The sequence below is a fragment of the Erpetoichthys calabaricus genome, chromosome 8 (genome assembly GCF_900747795.2).
Source record: "Erpetoichthys calabaricus chromosome 8, fErpCal1.3, whole genome shotgun sequence".
Lineage (NCBI taxonomy): Eukaryota > Metazoa > Chordata > Cladistia > Polypteriformes > Polypteridae > Erpetoichthys > Erpetoichthys calabaricus.
Window position 1 is genome coordinate 174,184,665 of NC_041401.2, and position 27,160 is coordinate 174,211,824.

Sequence of the window (27,160 nt, forward strand, 5' to 3'; positions counted from 1 at the left end):
GGTGCCAACCCATTTACGTACATAAAAACAAACAAGGGCACATTTTAAAATCAACCCCATAACGGACCGTAAGCCAAAAAGGAGAGGCTACCACAGGAGAAACACGGTCGCGCTAACGTGTGCCAGTCAAACGTCCAGACGCAGCATTTTGGAACAGTTGCAGCTTGGCTGTGTTTTCGTGATGGTATGTGCACCTCGGCCATGACAACTGGTCTACAGTGATCCAGATTCACGGATTCCATCAGTACCTCATCAAAAAACAGTCTGAAAAACTGCAGCCTCTTAGTTGTACTCCAGTTTCATCAAGTGAGTGCGAATATGGTTGGGTTTATCACAAATGAATCGAATTGACACTTGAATGAGAGCCTTGTCTCCGCACTTCTCTTCATACGATTTGTTGGCCCTCCACTCACACGCTTCAGTCCTGAGAGATACGTTAATTCATGAGGACGACGATCAGCCATTGACACTCAAAGCAAAGCAATACTAATAACTCTTTACAATTATATAGCACTGTTCTCACTACTCAAAGCGCTTTGCAAACTCCATGCTGGGAGGACCCGGGACAGAAACCCATGACCTCCTTACTGTGAAATGCAACCGTAGAATTAGGAAGAGTGCATTTGACGGAAACCTTTAAAAAGTTTGGCATTTTACGTTAAAACTCAATCGAGTTAAGCACTGATTGCTTTGCCGGACAACATAACAACTTTTTTGTGGAATATGAAGCTTGTTATTAACTTGCGCTTGATATTCTTCAATTTCGGAAATTCTGTGTTTGTAATTTTAAGCCGTCAAGCTCAATATTATGCAGTATGGTACACCTGACGATCTGTCAGTTTCAAATTTTAAACATTATGTTTCACCAAATCAACAAGACATGTAGCGCTAGGACATTCGGCCTTTATATACTGGCAGACATGATCCAAATGCTATGCCAACACACTGGCTGTAGCTGAGATTGCTGGGTAACCCCAGTGTGCAATGACAAACTGGCGTATCACAAGGTAGACAGGGAAGCCATAATGTACGTTAGATACACACGTGTAAAGTCTCAATGGGAATATGACCGAGCCCCAGGGGAGCTTTGTGGCCTGAAGTTAGGGAAGAGGCTGACATAACATTTAAGGAGAGCATCTTTACCGCCACATACATGTAAGCCCTGTAAAGTTTAAAGGGTTAGGTGAGGAGGACTTTCTTATCCAGAGTGACATTTAAGGAAGTCACAAATATTTCAAATTATTCAGCGAGCCCAATGAAATAAGCTAAGACACAAAATGTAATCAGAGGATCCTTCCCATGGCGCTGTAATACCAAGGTAACCTACGGTTCAAAATACTTCTAGCACTGGGCATTAAAGAGTTCACATCTGAGTCAGAGAACGGCATGGGGGAAAACAGAATTGGGGTCCTGTTTATCATTATAGTGGATAGGTGGTCATCAATGACTCTTCACTCGTTTTCACACCCATTGTCCATTTGCTTTGTCCTGAATCACGGAATGATTTGTTAGTTTGTTTTAATTTCCAGTTATTTCAGTTGTATTTCAAACTTTCAAGCCATCCGGAAGTAACAATAAACTCCCAGCAGGTGTGTCATGGGGACTTCTTTCATTCAGCAGAACAATTTTTTTCCAGGGATAAATATCATGGAGGGTCAACAACCATTGTGTTTGTGAACTGTGACATTTTCCATAATTATTTGGCTTATTTACCAAACACAACTGCATGACTGAGTGCTCTGTCCAGGGCACACACCAACGTGCTCCAGTTTCATGACAGTAGACATGTCAGGTGAGTTTCATTCCATCATTTACCCTCCAGTAGCCAGCATGTGAGCAGGACCTCAATTTAATTTATCTCAAATCACGTGTCTACTGCCTCAGCTCTTATTAATACATGTTAATAATGTTCATTTTAGAATGTTTAACATTTACTACATACAGTATGTCACAGTCAGTGTGCTTCCTTATCCGCATTACGTCTGAAAATGATCACATTGTGAGGACACCCCATCGGGGCACATCACTTTCTTTGCGTTAGATTAGGGGGGTTGATCGTCGGTCTCACAGACCACTGCTATTATATTCTCGTCACCTTCATTTGTATTGTCATTGACCCAATCACATCAAGCTCTGAGCCTGAATCAGGTGCAGCTAGGGTAGCTCTGATCGATGGGTGTAATCACCCAAAATATCTTCACAAGCCAACCAGGCAACCCTGTTTAGTTTTTGAGATCAAATAAACAAGTGCAAACAAAAACAAAATGCCGTCTCTGGCTTCTTCTAATGCCTCTTAATGTAGTCTTTATAATTTAGGCCCGATCTGAGTCGGGGTCAGAAACTGGGAGCTTCATCCTCAAAAAAAAGGACACCTCCTGCCAGGGCCGATCATCTTTTAAAAGACTGGGACCAGAAGGGGCGAAGCCTACTCTGTATATGTCATGTGACCTCACTGGGTGTCTTCTCAGAACTGCGGGAGGAAGAGGCCGAACAGTTAGCAAACCTGCTTGGTCTGAGCTCTGAAGGTGATCCCCAAACACCCATGTGTGACGCTGGTAATTGTGTGAGCTGTTTAATGCAAAATAATGCTGAGTGGCATCAGGACAAGTCTCTGAGTGTCCTTCAGTGGCCCACCCAAAGCCCATAGAACATCTGTGGAGAGAGCTGCAGATGGCCGTTTACAGACGCCTATCACCCAAACTAATGGTGCTTGAGAGGATCTGCCAGGAAGAATGGGATAAGCTGCTTAAATTCAGATGTGCAAAACTTCTAGAGGCTAACCGAGAAGACATGAGGATGGAACTGCTGCCAAAGGAGTTTCTAGATAGCACTGAGTTAAGAGTGTGAATGCTTCTATGAATGAGAGATTTCAGTGTTTGATTTTTAATTAATATGCAGGCCTTTCTGAAAATATGCTTTTCCTTGTGAATATGGGTTACTGAGTGTAAATTGCTGTACAAAAATTACAAATTTATTAATTTAAAATGAAATCTACTACACAATAAAATGTGCAGAAAGTGAAGGGGTCTGAATACTTTCTGAATCCACCATACATGCTTTTGTGAAGTAGAGAAAATGGTGTGGAAATTCAGGGAACGCAATCCTCCTAGTAACCCTTTCCCTAAGGGGTTTATAGCTTTATATATACAGGATATTTTGTCCATGTTAATATTCATTGTCCATATTACAGAGTTTTGCTAATGTTTGGCCCGATACACACATTTATATATTTGAATCATGCTCATATTTGAATATTTCGTAATGCAAACCTTATAATAATCACATATATATATGTATATATATATATATACTGTATATACAGTATATATAGACATATATACATATATGTATATAAAAACACACTTTACATACAGTAAAGATATATGTGTGTGTGTGTGTGTGTGTGTGTATTGTGAGTACCATTTGGGATAAGGACTGATGTTCCGACCTGGATGGAGGGCGTATATATTGTGGACCGCCAGGATGCATACAGTCGGCCTAACCTGACACAGACAGGCAGAGAAGCGAGTTGCCACACAACACACGTTTTCTTTTCAACAATCCATAACTCAAAGTAAAGCACCAACACGAATGCACAGTCCTCTCCTTCCTTCTTCGCTCCTTTCTTTGCCACCTCCACTGCTCTCCCAACAAGTTTCATTCACCTCCTCTCGACTCTGGCTCTCCAGATGGAGTGAGGCGGCCCCTTTTGTACGTCACCCAGAAGTGCTCCAGATGTTCCTAGACCAGGTATGGCGTAAGCGCTCCAGCCCAGGGCTACAGCCCCCAGCTGTGAGCCAGGGGGGGTTGCCATCTAGTGTTCCAGGGAAGGTATTGCCCTGAATATGCCCACTTCCCTGGTCCTTCCATCACTGGGGCCCCGGCCATCCGACACAATAATTATACATATATCTCAGCCAGATTTCTTTCTGGTCTTTGTACTTGACACCACTGCTTGTTCCATGAAGTGTGGTTTAATAAATGGACAAATAATAAAATAGTAGCCTGTTAGTTGCACTGCAGCCCCACTCCACAATAGCCCCTGTTTACCTTCAGCATGGAGGTTTTCATGTTGTCGTCTGTAGATATGTGGAGTTTATTCTAATTGCTGCTGTGACAGGCTTTTGTCTCAATAAAGACACAAACAAATGGATGTCTACTGAGGTGTATCTTCCATAGTGATTTAGGATGGCACACATTACTGTTTTGTTTACCTTCTTCTGTACGACTCAAGGACTGTGTCTCTTTTGTTTAACAGTATCCTCTCAGAAAGGTGATGGCAGCAATACTCTCCTCCATTGCCTAACAGACAACTTTTCAAACAGCCAGAAGACTGAATGCCTGCCCTGCAAGGAATGCAAATCAGGTACGGCCAACCATTACTTTGAGGAGAGGCTCGGTTGGGGACTTACACTTTACACAAGTACGTGTTAAAAATGAGAAATGTATTTTTACAGATAGGGAGTATCCTACATGCCATCGTGGGCTCCCTCAAGCACAGACCTACCACTTCTACTTGGACAGTTTAGAGCTGACATTCAATTGAGCACACGTATCTTTGAGATCTACCAGTTTTATGAACCTATTCCTACCTTGATTTTCTTAGCACCTTCATACAATTATAGGGTAATGAGGAATGGGAGCCCACCAACTGCCAGGCCATCCCAGGACAGAGTATAGAGAAGACCTGCATGAATACAGAGAGAACATTCAAACTTCAAAGACAATCAAACTCTGAAGATGTGAAGCATGTGACCTCTATCAGCTGTACACTTGTGGGCTCTGGAGAGGTACTGTAGAGTAGGTCGCTGAACTAAAATAAAAATAAGATTTATTCACAAAACATATGAATAACAGTAGCAGGAAAAAGAACAATGCAGAGATAAAACAAGACCTAAGCATTCATAGCACACTCACCAACACACCTCTTACCTCATCCTGGCCACTGGTCATCCTGCCAGCCAAGCCCTCACTGACTGCTCCGATCCCAACTACACATTCATCTGAACTGGGAGGAGAAAGTCCTTTAAAGTCCCATCCCTGCAGCACTTCTGGGACATCCTAAAATCTGATAACATAAATGGGACCATATTCCCGAATTTCCCCTAAGCAGATCGAGTAACATCACTGGCCCTCTTGGGGAACAAGTAATGTCTTCTGGTGCATCCTCAACTGTCCCTCCACTAATATGAATACCCGTGACAGAGCGGGTTATCGCTGGCCTCCCTTCCAAGATGCTGCTACTTGAGACCCTTCCTTGGCGGCCTGATCTACAATTAGGGAATGAAGTCTTTTGCCCCCAGAATACACATTGAATTATTCATTCAATCTTGTATAACTAATTTTTAATAGCTGAAATTTAAGAAAGATGCCCACCCACCCAGAGGGTCTAATGCTTTGAATGGGAGTAATGAATTTTCATTGGTCATAGATAGATAGATAGATAGATAGATAGATAGATAGATAGATAGATAGATAGATAGATAGATAGATAGATAGATAGATAGATAGATAGTTAGATAGATAGATAGATAGATAGATAGATAGATAGATAGAAAGATAGATAGATAGATAGATAGATAGATAGATATGAAAGGCACTATATGTTAGATAGATAGATAGATAGATAGATAGATAGATAGATAGATAGATAGATAGATAGATAGATAGATAGATAGATAGATAGATATGAAAGGCACTATATGATAGATAGATAGCACTATATGATAGATAGATAGATAGATAGATATATGATAGATAGATAGATAGATAGATAGATAGATAGATAGATAGATAGATAGATAGATAGATAGATAGATAGATATGAAAGGCACTATATGATAGATAGATAGATAGATAGATAGATAGATATGAAAGGCACTATATGATAGATAGATAGATAGATAGATAGATAGATAGATAGATAGATAGATAGATAGATAGATAGATAGATAGATAGATAGATAGATAGATAGATAGATATGGAAATTTGGCTCTTAATGGAAGCTCTTTAAATAAATGAATAAATACATAAATGGGTAGATAAGTAAATAAATAAATAAATATACTCGTACACACACTCTCTTTGGTCTGAATGACTATAAAGCAAGAAAATTCAAAAGAAAAAAAAGCTCTGACTTGGTTCTGTTATACTAGCTACGTTACCTGCAGAAGACAGGCAATAGAATAAATGTAAAAATATTTGATTTTTGAGATCTCTTGCCTGCCATGTACCCTACATGTCCTCCTACACCTTTCTTCAATATCCTAATGTGTCTTGACTTCTCTTAGCCGGCAGTCCTATCTCAATCGCATGCCCATAAAGCTTGCTTCTCAGGCTCAGTTATTTTGCGGCGCGTTGCTCACCTCCTGGCCGCTGGGCCCTCATTACCTTAAACTTCATTCGTATTCTTGTAAATACTTCCCATCTTTGAAGGTGACTCTCAGCGTTCCTCCTCTCTTGCCCGCCAATTCCCGTCTCGATCGCATTTGACTGAGCAATCAAAATAAAACAAACCAAATCAGAGTAAAGCCAAACTGGACAATCAGATTGCTTGAAGGGACCAGACACACATGCACACACACACACTCACATAGAATGTTGAGTTTTATTTACAAAGTTGATAGACCCATTCATAAAACACACCATCATCTCACACTTTACAAATATGGACGCATTTTACAATAAACAGTAAGTGCAAAGGCCCCCCAATCACCTCTAAAGACTAAAGTACCCATAAGTCATTTTTTTCTTTGCTACACCCTTGAACTCCTATAATTCACAACACATGCCTTGTTGCTCCAGGTCAGGTATTTGCCAAGGACATTTAAACACATTTGAGGAACACAAACCACTCTGCTCACAAAACCTTCCCCATCTCTCAACAGAAAATAACGTCCTGTATAAGAAAAAGTGCACACCCACCTCGAACGCCGAGTGCCAGTGCAAAGACGGGTTTGAGTTTGAGAGTAAAGAACAGAATCTGTGTGTGCCGAGGCCACAGTGTCGAGAGGGAGAGCAGCTGAGCATTGAAGGTATGGATCTGGAAAAGGGGGGGGGCCTAATAAGGTGGGGTTCTAGTAACACAAGAAAGCATCCCTCAAGGGGAGTGGCCTATGAGAGTGGGTGGGAACACAACAAAGGGTAGTGGCCCAATAGCATGCAAGAACAAGGGCCAAGAAAAGAAGGTGTAAATTATAAAGGTCTGGAGTTAAAGGATGGACAAAGGAGAAGGACTGGAGCCAAATAAAGAAAGCAGGAACACCATAAAAGTGTTTCAATCTTCATTAAAAAGAGATGTCTTTTATGTCACACCTGAAAAGTTGGTGATTTTGATGGATTTTGTTTATTAAAGACAGTACCTTTACAAATGAACAAGATCTACTTATATAGCCACCAGTAATATTCTGTTCCTTTCCCTCCTTCCACTCCTCCAGGTGAGTGTCCCCTTCTGCCTCCTGACTCTAGCTCAACTGGAGGAGGCTGAATGGCTTCCTTTAATGTTGGCCCCGGGAGTAGTTCTGGTGCCATAGCACTGAATGGCAGAAGCACTTCTGAAACAGGGAGTTCATCGCTCTGTAGAGTCCTCTGACAGCACCCAAGGACCCAATGTGGTTGTTCCTCAGGACTACAAAACCCATGGATACCTTTGGGTGTCCATACTGGGTCCATGCCAGAGGAGCTTTGCCATCTATTATGATGGAGAAGAAATTGTTCCGGATGAAAAATCTCCTCCTGTCCATTCACTAGGGCCTCCCCGCCAGGAAAGACTTCATCAACCAACCTGGCCTGAATGTCTGTCCATCCAACTTGGCGCCTACAATATACTGTATACATCATTCAATAATTATGAACTGTTACTGACCCAATTCTGTTCTTTTTCTCTTCTCTGTCACCTGGTGCCATTGCTCTACTGCCAAGCTGTTTTTAGAACAGACATCAAACATGCAGCAAACTGTAGTCCTAGAACAATGCCAATGCCACAAATCTAAAGAATGTCAAGATTAATAATGCTTAATGGAAGATGCCTGATTAGGCCAGGGAAGAAGATGGATTCGGCGCTGCTTCAGCTCTGGCCAAAACGTGACACTCAGAATGTGATTATATTTTCTTCCTCTTTGCAGGCAGCAATGTCTTCACATATACGTGTGTCCCCTGTCCACCCAACACCTTCTCAGACACACCGGCTGGGAACTGCAGGCCACTGACTGAGTAAGTAACCGCTGAGCGTGAGCAAGAGTAAAATTCTGATCATTGGCCACCTTTCTTCTCACCATCAAGAGAGAAGGAGAAAGTGAAAGTACATTGAATAGGCGGAACTGGAAACCATAAGCTGGGGTGTGCAGATCTGGCCAAGTCTACACATTGCTCAGTGTCATCCTGCTGCTGCTGTTGCTGCTGCTGCTGCGGTTTGTAAAGCTGCCAAGTCTGATGGCGTGCCTTTGATATATCAGGTGCAGACAACTTAGATTACAAATGCCAAAAAATTAAAAATACAACAATGCTCAATTAACTGCAAAACTTAAAAATGGTACACACTTTTCTTCTGTTAGCAGCCTATGTTTATATAGCACACTTTTTATTGATGAATTTTAATGCTCTCATTTTTAGAGACCTGAAAGCAAATGACTTTATTAATACCATCCTCCCATCATCTTAATGTATTGTATAGTTCCTTTCAGAGTCCACCCATCCATTTACCCACCTGTTTGTACAGTTCAGTGCTGCCAATGACCAGTGCCAGTCATGAACTACTGTACAAACAAGGCAAACTCACTCCCAGAGGGCAAATGTAGAGTGATGTGAGTGTCTTTGTAATTGTGGTGGAAAAGTTGAGTGTCCAGAGACCAGGCCATGCAGACACTTCACACATGACTGTCAGGATTAGGAGTGCAAACCTGGGGCAGCAGAACTCCCCTTTCATGGCCTGAGCACTGCATTACAAAGAGAGTGCCCAGATTTTGCTCCACCTTATGTTGCAAATCATTCTGTCATGCCATTCCTTCATTAGGAAGACCTGCATTATGTTAGAATACTACCTTCACAAACCTGTCCCAAGAATCCTATCAATACACAGGCTATAAAGGCTGCACCCTAAACTCCTTGCAGGTGCTCTGCCACGCGACCTTCTCTGGATCCAGTTTGACACCTGTGTTCATTAAAATGCTCAATGCGTTCAGGTGGTTTTGGTTTGGACCTGGGGACCTGGGTTCGCTTCCCGGGTCCTCCCTGCGTGGAGTTTGCATGTTCTCCCCGTGTCTGTGTGGGTTTCCTCCGGGCGCTCCGGTTTCCTCCCACAGTCCAAAGACATGCAGGTTAGGTGGATTGGTGATTCTAAATTGGCCCTAGTGTGTGCTTGGTATGTGGGTGTGTTTGTGTGTGTCCTGCGGTGGGCTGTCACCCTGCCCGGGATTGGTTCCTGCCTTGTGCCCTGTGTTGGCTGGGATTGGCTCCAGCAGACCCCCGTGACCCTGTGTTTGGATTCAGAGGGTTGGATAATGGATGGATGGTTTTGGTTTGGTTTTCTTTGTCGTCTTTCTGTCTTTGTAATTGGTAGTTCATCTTCCTCCCTCCTTTATATTTATAGCCATAGATGTATCATCTCTCAAACTATCCCATCATCAGACTAGGATTTTCTCTTGGGCACCATTGTAATTTGACCAGTCTTAAATAGGTATAGAAATAAAATCTCTGGACTTCTGTGAGTGGTCAGGAAACAAACTCAGAATATTTTTTCTATCTATCTATCTATCTATCTATCTATCTATCTATCTATCTATCTATCTATCTATCTATCTATCTATCTATCTATCTATCTATCTATCTATCTATCTATCTATCTATCTATTATATAGTGCCTTTCCTATCTATCTATCTATCTATCTATCTATCTATCTATCTATCTATCTATTATATAGTGCCTTTCCTATCTATCTATCTATCTATCTATCTATCTATCTATCTATCTATCTATCTATCTATCTATCTATCTATCTATCTATCTATCTATCTATCTATCTATTGAAAAATGTACAATATGTATTAACAGTGCATGCACTATTTCATGTTTACAGCATCTCGCAGCACATAATGAAACTATACAGAATAAAGTTGGTTAAACAAAAGACTGAAGCAGCACGTATTGTCAAGACCTGGGCACACAAGGACTAGACATTACGCTGCTTGCCCCTTAGGGGCTTTCACTCAGGTGAACCTTCTAGAAGAATCCCAACCCCAGCATCTTCTTGTGAGATTTTACCTTTTTTTTACGGGACAAGAGGATGCTCAGGAGTTTCGTGACCTTTGAGTGGAGGTCAGACATTGCGGGGCCAGTAGCGATAAGGTGTGTTAAAATCCCCCCTACTCCTTTGCCAAGTGGGAAGCACTAGAGACAGCACCTTCTCAGCCACAGACAAATGCGCTTTGACTCTTCTTCTTCTTTCTCTCTTTTGTGACAGCTGTCAAGCCTTTGATTTTATCACCGTCACCCCTGGCAACCGAACCCACAACACAAAGTGCGGATGTCACAAAGGTAAGCTGATGGCTGTCTGTTCAATGTGCAGTACCAGACTGTGGTGGGAGACATCAGTTCAGTTGAGGGGGTGGGGGTGTTTGGGTAAGTACATTAAGTCAATGATGATGATGACATGCCCACTGCTACCCCATGGCCGTGTCGTATCAGACAGACTCCTTGTCAGGCCACTTTTGAACAACCTCCTGAGCTGAGTCACATTGTCACTGAGCTGCTTTAATTTCAAGAGGTGTACATTGGGAGAGTGGGCTTTGAATCCCTTAGGGTATTACATATGCAGTGGGCTAAGAACCGGAGGGTTTAGTTTACCATAGCAGGGATACCACAATTGGGTGGGGGTGTTTAACGCATCAGGTGTGGAGGTGGGGTTTCATATTCGTCACAACTGAGTTGCTAAATAGATAGTGTGGGTGTGAAGGTGAGGGGCCAGAGGGGAGACACCAGACTTGTGTGAAGTTCTGATTCAGTCTGTGGTTTGAAGGATGAAGGGGGTTATTGGCGAATCAAACCGCATTGCTTTCTATTATGTAGCACCCTTGTCTGCCCCTTTGTGCCCCCCACAGTAGTACTTCTGTCAGTCTGCAGCCCCAGCTATGGAGAATTGCAGCAACTGAAAACAATGATGGACTTTTAATTTGTCCCTAAGCATGAAACAGAACGAAGGATGACAAAGCACTGCCAAAGGTGCCATCGTTCTATGGCTTGCAGGAAGGCAGTTTGGCGTCAATGTGCAATCCGTATTTAACCCATCATTATAAACGTGGTGAATAATAGTGGTTACAAGATTGCCAGATTTGGTGGATCTTAGTGGGTGGACAGGACCGTAGAGATGGAGGAGGTTACTGGTCTATTCCGGTGCCAGGCCATTTAAAGCTTTTTGGATTAATAAAAGAAATTTGTATTCCATCCTATAAGACACAGGATCTTAAGTGATGGCGGATCTGGCTGGATGTTGACGTTCACTGTAAAGACTCTTACAGCAGAGTTCTGAACCAACTGGAGCTGTGATAAAAGATTAGTAAGGGGCATCTGCCAGTAAGGAGTTACAGAAGTCAATGCAGAAGGTTATAAAAGCATGGCCAAACTTCTCAGGAAGAATGAGCTAACATGGGATACATGGCAGAGGTGAAAGTCAGGAAGTTTCTTAATGTGATTTATGTGGGTGGAACTCCAAAAGGACACCAAGATTCTTAGCAGAAGAAGAAGGCCTGAGAATATCATCACCAAGAGTGACTCTTGGTTTGCTCTACAGGTAGAAAAGGCAGAAAGACTCACTGACCGTGTTTTCCCCATTTACCATTCTAATTATTCTGAAGAGAGTCCTGAAGATGACCCCCAAACACCCGACATTGGTTAATATCTGTGTGGAGTTTCTACAGCCTCCCTGTGTCTATGTGGGCTTTCAATACAGAAACTCCAGTTTTTCTCCCACATTCCCAAAGATTAGCAGGTGATTTTAAAGTCCCAGTAGGAGAGTTATGGAATCTTGCCTTTATCTGGCTCCCTGTCCAGTGCTGTCCCCTGCCTCATCTCCAGGAGTTGCTGTGGCCACCTGATGTTTAATAAGCATTATGCTCTGTTACTAAAGTCATTACTACTGTAAAGTGTTTGTGAGATTCAACAGAATGTTAACTACATTACAGGCACAGCATAAAGCACTAAGAACCGCCCCCCTCATCGTCTTATTGGTCAACAGTAACAGTAGTGTGTGTGCGGCTTGACAAATGCAAATACATTTCTGAATTGTGATTGGTGGCACCTGACAGGCTGCTATGTGGGATCCTGCATTCATTCATTGGATGATTTGATGGCAAACATGAGAATGCATTTTATATACGTATCTGTTTAACCTTGTTTTACATTTTTTTAGTTCAGGATAACAAATTGGAAGTCTGATTTTTATTTTCAGTCATTTTGACAAAGCTGTTTTTTTTTAATGTCTTGTTCTTATTATTTTCACAATGCTCCAAGTAACACCCCATCAGAAAATTTTATGGTTCAAAGGTTGATCTTTGATGGCTCACGACACTTCACAGAGATTCTCATTTATGTTTTGTGTAAAAATCAACTTTATCACAGATGTTTCTCGTAAAATTCCTTAGGAGAAACAGCTTTAGTCAACAAAAAGGAGTGCAAATTGAGAATTCAGTTTGACAAGCCTGGCTCATCTTGTACCTCCCACAGTCCAAAGACATGCAGGTTAGGTGCATTGGCGATTTTTAAATTGTCCCTAGTGTGTGCTTGGTGTGTGTGTGTGTGTGTGTGTGTGCCCTGTGGTGGGCTGGTGCCCTGCCTGGGGTTTGTTTCCTGCCTTGTGCCCTGTGTTGGCTGGGATTGGCTCCAGCAGACCCCTGTGACCCTGTAGTTAGGATTTAGCGAATTGGATAATGGATGGATGGATGGATGGATCATCTTGTGTGATCTCTTTCAGGCCTTCCATTTTTCTTACTTATGATTGCACTGATGCCCTTACCTATGGTATCTTACAAGATCTGATTGGTTACCTTTCCTTTGATTTTTCCAATTGGAGTAGAGGCAGATGAAGTCACGCGGTGGTGTCAGTAGTGGGATTTGCACCCGCTACCTGAGGATCTGAAACCCAAAGCCTTAACCACTATGACACATTGCCTTCCTTGTCTTCTTGAATCAGTACGACCTAACTGGAGCACAACAATATAAACGAGGACAACTAATGGCATTGTTCTGAATCAAGGACTACAGTTTGTGAAGGAAACCAGGGCCTCAGAGAGCCCCAAACCCCCAAACACAAAAGAGTCCCGAGTTCAAATAATGGAAAGTTTATTCAATTCACTTCCACAAAGTATCACAAGCATACAATATATAGGTGGTCTCTCCTCACAATACCTCTCTTCTTCTTACCACCGCACTGCCCTCCTCCAGTTGAGTGTTGCCCTACGTCCTCCCAGCTCCAACTTGCCTGGGTAAGGGAGTGCGGTCCCTTTTATTACAGAGTGTTTCCGGTGCCAGGGCAATTGCCCGATGTAAGTACTTCTGGATCCCCATAAATTGGGGAGCACATCTCCCTACAGCACCCCCATATGGCACCCATGGTCCCCAGCAGGGCTGTATTGCCGGACTACATCTTCCAGCATTCCCTGCTGGTTCCCAAATGGGTGCCTTCATGGAGGCTGCTGCCATCTATCTATTCTGGCCATCCCTTCTGGGTCTGGTTCCTCTCTTTCATCCCTGGTTAGGATGCCTGCCTGCCTGCCTTCTAGGAGCCTTCTGTCTGAGTAAAGAACCATCCTCTCTTCTGGCTGCAATGCCAGTCCAGCCCATGTGGCATCTACAAGTTTTGTAATCCCAGTAAAGTGTTTTATTGCTCTGTCCATACATTTCACCAGATATAACAGAACACACAATGCAAGTACTTTCAAATGGCAAAAAAATTGTCAAGACACTATTTGGATGATCTGAGCCCATTGTGTGACTTTGCTGAGATCTCCGCTGAAACTCAACAGGAGACGCTTGTGGAATATTTTTTCCTCAGAAGAAAAATCTGAGAAACAGGAGACAATAGACAACATCTCCATTTTATTTCTTTCTGGTTTCATTGTTGTCAAGGAGAAACCAAAAAGATATTAAGGAGATTTCTTTACTGATGTTTCATTCCTATGGGAAGACCTGTGTATCCTTCATATTAACATGTCATTTTAGCTGCATGTCAATACTCCTCACAGCACAGATGTGAATATCATGACTACTGATGCTTTAGAAGAGTTTGTTACGGTCCTGTTCCTTAAGAGTAAATGAGTAATCAATGTGTTTTTGCAGTACCTAAACTACAGTGTTACCGAGTCATTGACTGCCTTCATTTCACCAAACTCAATGATTAACTGCATGTGGATTCTTCTTCCAGATTCCTGCCTCTCCAGGGTACCTCTGCTGGTGGCCTCCTTGCTCTTCACCATCACATTAGTGATTCTGATTGCCAACATTCTGCTATGGAAGATCATGTACAAGAAGCAAACCATTCATTTTAAGCCTGGTAAGTGTTTAGCTCAAAGCAAGCAATTTAGCACGGAGCATTCGTCCATCTTCTCCATCTTGTGTTTCCTAATGTCTAAATAAAATGTGCAAAAGTCATACATCCATAACATGATATTCTCAAAGCTGCTTACTTCACAGTCATTGGGCATCATGACACTGGGGGCAAGTCAAGAGACAGAAAGGGTATGGTTTGTCAGGGCTCACTTACACACGCACACACACACACACACACACACACACACATACACACGCATGCACACACACAAATACACTCATGTAAAACTGCTCAAAAAAATTAAAGGAACACTTTGAAAACACATCAGATCTCAATGGGAAAACAAATCCTACTAGATATCTCTACTGATATGCACTGGGTAATGTGTTAGGAACGAAAGGATGCCACATCGTTTAATGGAAATGAAAATGATCAACCTACAGAGGGCTGAATTCAAAGACACCCCGAAAATCAAAGGGAAAAAATGATGATGCTGCAGGCTAGTCCATTTTGCCAAAATTTCATTGCAGCAACTCCAAATCGTACTCAGGTTTTTTTGTTTGGCCCACACGTGCTTGTATGCATGCCTGACAACATCAGGGCATACTCCTAATGAGAAGATGGATGGTGTCCTGGGGGATCGCCTCCCACATCTGGACCAGGGCATCACTGCACTCCTGGACAGTCTGAGGTGCAACCCGGTGGTGTCAATTGGACCGAAACATAATGTCCAACCCAGAGGTGTTCTATTGGATTGAGGTCAGGCGAGCAGAGCATGGGGGCCAGTCAATGGTATCAATTCCTTCATCCTCCTGGAACTGCCTGCATACTCTCGTCACATGAGGCCGGGCATTGTCAAGCACCAGGAGGAACCCAGGACCCACTGCGCCAGCATAGGATCTGACAATGTGTCCATGGATTTCATCCCGATACCTAAATGCAGTCAAGATGCCGTTATCTAGCCTGTAGAGGTTTGTGTGTCCCTAAATTGGATATGCCTCCCCAGACCATCACTGACCCGCCACCAAAGCGGTCATGCTGAACAATGTTACAGGCAGCATAGCATTTTCCACGGCTTCTCCAGACCCTTTCACGTCTGTCACGTGTGCTCAGGGAGAACCTGCTCTCATCTCTGAAAAGCACAAATGAACTTAAGAGAGGGAAGATAAAAAAGACCACTCAAAATACAAATAAGCAAAAGGCAAACCACAAAACTTGCTGCTCCTCTGTCACAACCTTCTCACTATCCAGTAGAATGTCTAGCCCAGCTTTCGTGAATTTCTGACTATCCAGCAGGGTGATTAGCCCACCTGTCATGATCTTCTGACCATCCAGCAGGGTGGCTAACCCACCTATTGTGACCTTCTGACTATCCAGTAGAGTGTCTAGCCCACCTTTTGTGAATTTCTAACTATCCAGCAGGGTGATTAGCCCACCCGTCATGACCTTCTGACTATCCAGCAAAGTGTCTAGCCCACCTTTCATGAACTTCTGACTGTTCAGCAGGGTAGCTAGCCTACCAGTCATGACATTCTGATTGCCCACAAGGGTGGCTAACCTACCAGTTGTGACCTTGTGACTATCCAGCAGGGTGACTAGCACACCAGTCGTGACCTTCTGACTATTCAGCAAGGTGTTTAACCCACCCTTCATGGACCTCTGATTGTCCAGTAGGGTGGTGACTAACCCACCAATTGTGACCTTCCACCTGTCCAGCAGGGTGGCTACCCCACCTGTCATGACCTTTTGACTATCCAGAATTTAGTCCACCTTTTGTGAACTTCTGACTGTTCAGCAGGGCAGCTAGCCCACCACCTTCTGATTGTCCACCAGGGTGGCTAACCTACCAGTTGTGACCTTCTGACTGTCCAGCAGGGTGGTGACTAATCCACCGGTTGTGACAGTTCATCTGTCCATCAGGGTGTCTAACTTACTTGTCCTTTTCCACCCCCTCTCTGTCTGTGTAAACTGTGGCCTTTCTTTCTCCTACCAGCTAAGCACCATCTGCCTTCACGCTCAGTGGGCATCTAGCTGTCCATTTTTCAGCAAAACAAAAGACAAAACATTGAAACAGATCTATGCAAAGTTGTCTAAATTAATTACAAATATAAAATACAGAATAACTAACTACATACGTATTCACCCCCTTCAAGTCAGTATTTAGTAGGTGCACCATTGGCAGCCATGACAGCCCTCAGTCTGTGTGCACAGGCGTCTCTTTCCCCCTCTCTGTCAGCTTTGCACATCCTCATTCTTCTTCTGTGTAAAACTTGTCAAGCTCTGACAGGTTGCATGGTGATCTTGAATTAATAGCCTTAAACTCTGCATTTTATTGAGATGTGGACTCTGAGTCGGCCACTCCAAGACACTATCATTGTTGTTCTGAAGCCATTCCTGAGTAGCTTTGGCTTTATGCTTGGAGTCCTTGTCTTGCTGGATAACAAATCTTCTACCAAGGCACAGGATTCTTACAGACTGCAACAGGTTTTCCTCCAGGATCTCCTTGCATTTTACCTCCACAAGCCTTCCAGGACCCACTACAGAAGATGGAGAAGCATCCCCACAGCCTGATACTGCCACCACCATGCTTCACAGTGATGATGGTGTGTTGTTACTTTCTTGAATACAAAGTATAGGGGGGAGTATTGTCTTCTTCTTCTTCTTTCGGCTGTTCCCGTTAGGGGTTGCCACAGCTGACGAGGGAGTATTGTAATCGTTCAAAAATTTAATTTTGAGATTTTGATGAATCTTGACGTTTTAGGCATCCCTGAGTCCGAAAATAAATTTTTTGGAATTATGTCTGTGTGTGTGTGTGTGTGGGTGTGTGTGTAAACTTGAGTACACTTTCACTTAGGTCAACCAAGTCTTGCATACAAGTATTAGGTACAAAATATAGATTTCTATCAACTTTTCGGCTATTTCCACCAACCAGAAGTGGTACTTTTTTATTCATGTAGCTGCAGAGTCTGATTTATTGAACTTTACTTTTATAATAATTGTTCAATATATTATTAATTTGATTTGATTTGCTGTTGATGGTTCTTTAATGTACATAATATAAAAATATAATCATTGTCTTGCGGTTTACTCCTCAAATATCCATCCCCAAATCTGAGTATATGAGAAAGTCGAGGGGAGAGCACTCCCAATTTTTGATAATATGCAATGTTAGCCTTTCACCAAACATTGTATTTAGTCTGATGGCCACAAAGCTTGATTTTGGTCTCATCAGACCATAGGTCCATCTTCCACTTCACTTCAGTGTCTCCCACGTGCCTTCTGGCAAACTCAAGCTGAGATTCTGCCGGTATTTTTATCACTCTGCCACTCTCACATAAACCTGTGACTGGTGAAACACCCACGGGCACAGTTGTTGTCTGCACAGTCTCCAGTCTCAGCTGCTGTAGCTTGCGACTTCATAGTTCTCACAGATGTCTTGATGACCTCACTCATTCACCATCTTCTTGCATGGTTACTCAGTTTTTGTGGATGGCCTGGTCTAACAGATTTCCAGCTCTGCCATATTATTTCCTTTTCTTAACCACTGATTTAACTGGACTCCAAAGATATTCAGTGATTTGGATATTTTCTTGTCTCCATCCCCTGACTTGTTCTCTTCATTCCTCTTTTCATGGAGTTGTTCTTTGGTCTTCATTGTGTAGGTCAGTTCACACCTCCACAGCCTGATGCTGTCACCATCATGCTGCACTATGGGAATGGTAGGTTTTTAATAATGTACAGTGTAACAGTTTTGGTCTGATCAGACCATAGAACCGTCTTCCAGCTGACTTCAGAGTCTCCCACATGCCTTAGCAGAGGCTTTCCATCACCCACTGTCCCATAAAGCTGTAACTGCTGAAGCACCCAGGCATCAGTCTCTCCAGTCTCCATTGTAGTTCATAACTTCTTCAGAATTCTCAGTGATCTCTTGGTGGGCTTCCCTCACTCATCTTTTTCTTGCATGACCACTCGGTTTTTGTGGAGGGCCTGCTCCAGTCAGGTTTACCGCCCTACCATTCATTTCATTTTTTCATGTCTGATTTAACTGCAATCCAAGGGTATAGTCAGCACCTTGTCTCCATCCTCTGACTTTTCAGTCCACTTTTCATGGAGTCGCTTGGCATGTTTTTGGTCTTCATTGTGTTGGTTAGCCCATCATATTGATTCCCCACAAGTCGAACCTTTCAGATGAGGTGCATTTATATGACAATCAACTGAAACCCCAGATGGGTGACCTCCTTTGAACTCATTCTGTAACTTCTAAAGCCAAGTTGGCTGCACCATTGAGGATTTAGGGGTGTCAATACTTATGTCATCAATTATTTTGTGTTTTATATTTGTAACTGGGGGGCTTACCTGTCTGCTCATTTTGTTCGCCAACCAACCCCGGCCAGTGCTATGCACCAGCCACTTCACATCTCTGCCGCTCGCATTGTGAAGAGGGGGGCTGAACGCACCACAAGGAGACACGGTCGCTCCTCCGAAACCCCCTCTTAAACGCTGATACAATGGGAAACAAATACAGTTTTTTTTTACCTCCTCTTTGCTTGATCAGCTGCTGGATTGTTGCTGCTGCCGTGCCATGTGATCTGCATCTCGAGCAGCACTTTGAACATTTAAAAGCCTGTACAGCAGCTGTCTTTGTCATCTACTCTTTGTCTTTTATTTCCGGCCCCAGGTGTAGTTAAATCTGTTGGCACAAAGTCTCGTCTTGCGGGATGTGAGTTATTGATATTTTTTAGTTTATAATTTAAAAACGGAATAAAAATCTGAAAATCTAACAACATTCCATTAAAGTTCGATAAATTCTGAAAAGAATGATACCAAATATATGCAAGTTTTAAAATAAGCCTGATTTAAAGCATGACCAAAAACATCACATAAAATCGTTGCACTTTTAGACTTAGGATTTTATATATAGAGTGTAGATTTACTTTGCAGAGATCTGTTTTCACTTTGACATCAAGGAATATTTTTTTGTTGCTCACAGCCAAAAAAAAAAAACCAAAATAATCCCCCGTGTTTCAATGTTGTATAATAAGAAAATGTGAAAATGTCCAAGGGGGTGAACACTTTTTATAAACCCTGTATGGTATAAAGTTTCAGTCTGGCAGGTATGATTGCACGGGGTGAGTCGTAGTGCTGACCGAATCAACAGAAAATGAAGATCAACCTGATGCAGAAATCACTCTCCAAGGTGCTGTATAGCAAAGTGTGTGTGTGGCATGAGGTTCTCACAGAGCCTGAAGTCATCGAGTGGTGTGTAGGCACGCTGACAGAAACACATTTGAGCCGGAGATCTGCCCTTGACAGGAAATACCGCAGCTGTTACTTGGTGTAGCTTCTAGGAAACTGCAGATTGCTATCTGGATGTTTGCTTTCTACACATCTCTGCTTGCAAAGAACCTTTAGTGGCTAACGGCTTCCAAACAGGCAACCGCAGAAGTAAAACCAGAGAAACAAAATAAATCAATGAGAGGAGAAGGTCCGCAGAGGACTGCATCTTGGGTAGCTTGACAAAAAGAGGTTTGCAGAGAAGACATCCTCGAAACCCCTGGCCCATTGAGGTCCCCAATCACATTCAGACTTCAGGTCAGTGACTATAAGTGCGGGCCGAGAGAAGATCATGCAGGCCAGAATCTGGAGTCAGTCATTTTAATGGAGTCCAACAACCTGTACATCCCTTTCTCTACCCTGAAAATCCCCTCAAGTTCATTCCAGTGGTTAATACCCCAAAACCACTGCCAGCTTCCTCATGTTTTATATTTTCAATGAGGGAAGTTGTTCACACCAGAGTAGCAGAGACACACAGCATACAGTTCAGGGGCCATCACGGACTGAACTCTTAACAGTCCTAACTGGCTAGAAGGCACACATCGGGGGGCACTCCAGCTGTCTTAACGCCCTCCTGAAGGGAGACCCAGCAAATTTACGTCCTCACCGGGTTTTACAGAAGTAGGTGGAGATGAGCACAGCTCTTATCAGAGCTGCAGCAGCCCCCTCAGCCTCTGAAGATGAGATGTATCACTTGATGTGAGATTCAGCGAGGAGAAAAGGCACCGTCTTGTGACAGAGGGGTAGAAATTTCCCAATGAGGGTCCGGTCACACTGAGTGATTCATTTTTGGCATTTTGGAGAGTAGTGCTGGGGTAAAGGTCAGGACATTCAGGACCTGTGGGGAAGCAGAAGACCTTTGCTGTTGGGGGTGGGACGGTAGCCTGTCATGCCATCTGATGTAAGGCAGACAGCTTGGCAGAGACAGAAGGAGTTGCAGACGCCATGCAGATTGCCTACAAGAGAGGCAGGAGTCTCAATCTGCAGTTGCAACTGCAGTAACCATTTTCTTCATAAAGAACACCACCAGCCATTATTGCCTTTAAAAGTGCCATCCATCCATCAATCCATTTTATTAACTTCGCCTAGCATAGAGTCTTGGTGAAATGGAGTCGATCATAGAAGCAGTGGCGACATGTTGCAAGTTAATTAGCACCAGCAAGTAACGATGTCACTCTGTGCATGTGACAATAAGGACACTATAAACTGTCTGGACAAAGCAAGGGCCAACCCTGGACAGGATGCCAACCCATCTCATGGACACACCTACACTCACTCAGATTGGAGACCCCATGTTGGTGACTTGCCCAGGAACAGAATCGTGTTTTGTAGATGTGTGATGCTGCAGCCTTCACTATTGTGCCATCCTTTGATCGATGACATGTTTAATTTTGTTGTGATGTGAGATTTTACATATAACTTGATGAATATTTTGTATGTCTTTATTTGATTTTTAGGCAAAGCAATGTAATTTAGTGTTACTTTGGTGAGAGGCGTTCGTGTCTGCCCCCCTTTTACGACTGAGCCTCTTTGAATTTTATGACAGGACTTGGGGGAAGATGTGCCTTAAACCGGTTTGGTTAGTGTTTCTTTGCTTAATTCATTTCTACCCCCGCAAGAAAGACTTAAAGACATATGGTCTTGGGGGTGGCAGGTATTAAGATGTTCTATTCCCCCATTGGTCTGAGGCATGGCTGTTTGGAATTGGCTTGTCTCAGAGGCCTTTAAGTACTACGACGGCCTATTGGCTGTAGGTGTTGGACAGAACATCTATAAATGTATGTGTTTAACCTCACAATCTCTCCCTTACTAACCAACATATGATGAAGAAGTATCTCTCTCTTGCTAACCTGTGATAATGAAGACAACACAATGAAGAGCACAGCTCAGCAGCCATTTTGAACAGACATGTGGCTGAAAGCTGAGCACCAATGATGCCTTAACTAGAGACATTTAAGTAACTACAAGTCTGTGTGCCACCTGAACTACATATCATCATTTAATCAGGTTGTATGGTTGACAATATTCAAATATACTTTGCATTTTGTTATTATTTATGAAAATTATCAATAATACATTATCTTATGTGTAACTTAACTTCTGCTTGTCTTTTTACTACATCTAATTGCCTGAGGTTATAGATATAGAAGGGAAGGTGGGGATAAGTTATATACAATAGTACCTTATAAACAGTGGAAAGTCTGTGAGATTAGGCATTCTAAGGCTACATATTAATAATACAATAGGGAAAAGTAGAGCAATATATATTACTCTACTAAGACAAAACAAATTTACAGTGGATTCAGAAAGTATTTAGACCCTATCACTTTCAAGAAATAATCTGATCACCTGAGCATTTGCCTCAGGAAATTTACCTTTGTGGACACTTCTACCTGTGGCTGCTGAAAGCGACGCAAAGCTGAGCAGGCGAAGAGTGCAGCGGACATAAACAGGCTATAAAACTGTAACCCGGTTAAGGGTTTACATAAGGAAGGAAGGAATCTATGTCTGATAACTTGGTGCTCAGAGGCCAATAATTTTGGATTCTTTAACCGGAATATGGTCTGCATGACATTTTAGAAAGGCTCATGTAAACAGCCACTCTTACTTCTTTCTGCAAAGTCATTTTTAGTTTTGAATCCTTTGAAAGACACTATAGACATATAGTGGATTCAGAAAATATTCAGACCCCTTCACTTTCTGCACATGATATTGTGTTGCAGATTTAATTTTAAATGGAAACAACACATTTTGCCATTTGGGCCCATTAATCTACGCTCAGTAACCCATAATGACAAAGTAAAATCATGTTTACAGAAAGGATTGCAAAGCCTGAAATCAGACCCTTAATTCAGCATTTTGTAGAAGCCCCTACAGCAACAATGTCTAGCTCTGAGTCAAATAAGATAAGTCTCACTAAGGTTTGCTCACCTGGATTTGGCCAGTTTATCTCATTTTTCTCAAGCTCCGTTAGATGGGATGATAAGCATTTTTTGGCCATCTTCAGAGCTCTCCACAGATGCTTTATAGGGCTTAATTCTAGACTTTGGCTGGGCCACTCAAGGACACTCAAAAGACTTGTCCCTAAGCCACTCTAGTGTTGTATTGGCTGTATATGTTGAAAGGTGAATTGGTGCCCAGGTCTCAGGGCACAAGCACTCCGGAGCAGGTTTTCTTCTAGGACCTCTCTGTATTTGGCCACATTCATCCTTCTCTCAATTCTGACCAGTCTCAACATCCCTGCTGTTGAGAAACACTCCATAGCATGACGGCACCACCATTCATGCTTCACCATATATATGGTATTAGGCAGGAGATGATCAATATTTGGTCTTCCACAGATATAGTGCTTTGCAGGCCCTCCATAGGCTTGGCATGCCAGCTGGTCTACATTGTGGCATTCTTTAGTGCTTCAGTTTGGCACACAGAGGCTGACACATAGTGATGTCCCTTTCTGCCATGGTGCATGGTTCTCAGTGAGTGCAGTTCTGCTTTAAATGTTTTCTGCTGAAGGTGTTCAGTTTTTATCTCATCAGACCAAATAATCTTTTCCCTCCTTCTCTCAGAGTTCTTCAAGCACCTTTAACTCTGGAGTGGCTTTGATTTAGCTATTCTACCATATACGCCTAATTGACGGTGTGCTGCTGAGATGGTTGTTCCTCTGACAGGTTATCCCATCTCATCAGATTGGTTAGAATGACCACTGGGTTGCTGGCCACATCCCTTTTTTCCCGGTTGCTCAGTTTGGCTGGATGGCCAACTCTAGGAAGAGTCCTGGTGGTTCCAAGCTTCTTCTTTTTCACAATGATTGACACTGCTGTGCTCCTGGAAACTTGCAGAGCTTTAGAAATGGTTTGATCTCCTTGCCCTGAACTACGCCTCAACCGCCAAGTTGATCGTGGAGGTCCACAGAGAGTTCCTTGGACTTCATGGTTTGGTTTTTGTCCTGACATGCAGTGTGAATTGTGGGACTTTCAATACACAAGTGTGTGCCTTTCTAAATGATGTCCAGTCATTTCAATGTGCAGGTGGACTCCAATCAAGTTCTTGAAACATCTCAAGGCTCAGGAGGCCCCTGAGCACAAAGGGTCTGAATACTGACACGAATGAAAGGTTTCAGTTTTTACATTTTAATACATTTGCAAACCTTTCTGAAAATATTTAGTCATTATGAGTTACTGGTTGCAAGATAAGTGGCCAGAAATTGCAAACATATCCATTTAAAATTAAAGCTACAGCACAATCAAGGGTACAGAAAGTGAAGGGGTCTGAAGTCTTCTTAAGTCCATTGTATGTATATGGCGTCTTTCAAAGTATTCAAAATCAAAAATGACTTTAGAGAAAGACTCAACAGCAGCCATCTTGCATCTTATGGTGTCTTGCTCTGGTCAGCCAGTGAGTTATTTGTTGGTATTGTAAACTTGCAGGCAAATGAAAAGAGAAAGATTTGGGGTCCCTGCCAGGAAAGGAAGGAAATTGTTGTAAGAATAACGAAATAGTGCTGCTCTGCTGGAGTTGTGTCCGCCAGTGCTGCTCTGATCAGAATGACCCCGTTTTCCACCTGAGGCCTTTTTTAAGCTGCATAGAGCAGAAAAGGAAGAGTTTGAAGAGGGCAAGAGAAGACATCAGCCATCTCCGGGTGGGCCTTCCTCTGTCCTGAGAATGGGAATAGAAGGAAGGTATATGAATATGGGGTGTAAGCCATTTTCTGGTCCACCTGTGCATCATTAAGTAGGTCCCCATAAAACACTCAGTAGCCTCACATGTCTGACCCCTGGCTACCTATGGCCTTGTGAAAGAGAGAAGTGCATTCTGGGAAGACAAATGCCTAGGTTAGCTTCCTTCTGGAGCAATTCCTTCAGGGCGAATGTCGACTTTTGTCGAAATTCACGGGTAGAGGACGATAAGCAGCTGTAAACGGTGACAAAACTCGCCATTCTGTTTTAGTCCAACTCTCTTTAAAGTTAGCCTCGTTGATTTGCATGAGTAGCGAAAACAGCAAACAACCCCTCAAATGGCATCGACATCTGGCGAAAGACCAAAGCAAATGTGCAAAGAAAAATACTCTGTGGACAGCGTTTTGTGTATCATAGCGCTGAATCGGACTCTGAGTTGTCAGATTTTGATGTAGGTGATCTGAAGATCGAAAACGAAAGTGAGGGGCCAGTGTCAGCTGATTGTGGTGCTGACCATTTCCGTGTAGCTACTGCACTTATGCCAACGTTCACCTGGGAGGGCCACCTCTTATAATGACAAGAGGTACAAACCAGATTGCGTTTTACTGCTACTGCTGCATGAAGACAGCCGGGCAAGCCGGCCCACCACATATTCCTGCTGGCCATTGAGCTGCCCCTGTGCAGCCTCTGCTTCCAGAGACGCCGAACGGGCACTGACAGCAACAAAAGACGTCTTATATTAATTTATGTGTGAAACCATTGCTTCGTGAGCTTTTCTGAAAACTGGAAAAAATATTCATCCCTCAAAGAGGTAATAGAAGGCATGGAAGGAATGGTATCTTGGCTGGGGTGGATAGAGCTCCCTTTTCTGGCTGGGAAGCTGTCATAATGGATGGCCAGTGGGAAACTGCCTTCTCAGGCCCATATGTTCCCCAGTATGGTGGGTGGCAGCGCCTCTCTGGTGTAGTGTTAGGGCTGCATGAGATTTGTAGGGAGCTGCCAGGGATAAGAGGCTCTCTTGTCACGTGGAGGTTCCACTTGACCTGGATGTGCTCTCTGGATATGATATCATTGTAGCAGAAGTACCCCCAGACCCAGCTTGAAAAGATGCCCCTCTGCCTCAGCCAGCCAAGTGAGAATGAGAAGAAATGCTGTAATGGTGGAACTTTGCTTTATTGTTTACATTGAAAAGGAAGAAACATCTAAAAAGGTATTTGGGAAAATGAAAAATAGTCTTGTTATATTGTAGCTGAGAAGGTCTCCCCCTAAGATCCACACCAGAGCCCAGACCATCTCCGAAGTCCAAGAGAGACATAAGCATTAGCCAAGGGGCACCTAAATGGCACAGGGGCATATTCACTTACAACTCAAACAGATAACCACGACTTCTCATCTCTTTTCAGCCATCAGGCCCGATCCCCTCATCAAAGACCCAGCGCAGCAGGATGGCTACTACTGCCGCTTATCACAAGAAGAAAACGGGGGCAAACCGGTGCAGGAGAATAGCTTCAAGGACACCGACCTCACCCAGAAGCTGACGTGAGCGTGTCATCGACTTGCGAAGGGCAGTTTCGACCAGTGGGCTCAACGTGACTGGCCTTCTCTGGATCCCGGAGGGGACTCAGTGGAGCAGGGATGTCGTGACCAAGTGCCAAGCAGCTACCCTGCAATGCCATATCTGGAGAAGCACAGAGGTCGGTGCCAGTTTCTTGGGCACGTCACGTTTGTATTTATTGCACTTATTTATTGGGAAAAACCCCAGGGAGTGGGAGGCCAGGCCGTCTCCACAGTGGACATGCTTTTCCGTTTTTTTTTATTTGTGCATAAATGTTATTATGCAGTTTAAAGATATTTTATTTAACTCACTGCCCTTTGTTTATTTCTTTATTTACGGTGTCATTATTGACATTGCCAACATGGATTCTTTTCATTTTTGAAGGGTTTTGCTTTATACTGTAAATCATGAAGATACCATAGACAGAGAAGCTCAGCCCCTTGTATTGTGCCACCCACCACTTCTCCATTCATCCATTTTATTATCATTATCTCTTATTTGGCTGGCACCTTTATCCAAGGTGGCGTACAACATCTGAGTGCATTTCTTTTGGTTTTCCAGTAGGAGCACAGACAGGTGAAGTGACTTACTCAGGGTCACAGTGTCAGAAGCTGGATTTAAACCCAAAGTCCAAAGCCTTAACCACTGCCTGCCATTCACTCTAATAATGGTTTGGGGTGGGCCATCACAGCAACACTGGGCACCATTTGTGCCAGTCCTTTGCAAGACACACTAACTCAGAAATTTAGTGTCACTAGTTGTCCTCACCTGAGTGCTTTACAGATGTGGAATAAAACTGGAGTATCTAGTGAAGAAAATCCATCATGTACAACGCATAAACTCCAAAACAGAAATCTGAACAGCCAGAACTCCTAAGGCTTTGAGGTCATCACCGTGCTGCCCCTCATCTCTCAGAGCAAACAATATATATAAAAAAGTCTTTCTCTGCCATCATATTCCATCATCTAACAAACCATGTGCTCCTCTTTGGGTAAAGATCAAACTCCAGTTGACACTCTGAAGGGTGAATCCTCCACATCGGTGATTCAAGAGACTC

General features: G+C 43.2%; 1 protein-coding gene across 1 annotated transcript; it reads left to right on the top strand.

Moving 5' to 3' along the window:
* Nucleotides 1-1,785: 1,785 nt before the first annotated feature.
* On the top strand, nucleotides 1,786-26,696 carry LOC114656653 (tumor necrosis factor receptor superfamily member 9-like). The gene is made up of 8 exons (XM_028808286.2): nucleotides 1,786-1,792; nucleotides 2,469-2,555; nucleotides 4,259-4,366; nucleotides 6,889-7,035; nucleotides 8,125-8,212; nucleotides 10,459-10,532; nucleotides 14,413-14,541; nucleotides 25,952-26,696. The coding sequence occupies exons 1-8, from the start codon at nucleotides 1,786-1,788 to the stop codon at nucleotides 26,089-26,091; spliced, it is 780 nt and encodes a 259-aa protein (XP_028664119.1). The 3' UTR covers nucleotides 26,092-26,696.
* Nucleotides 26,697-27,160: the final 464 nt, after the last annotated feature.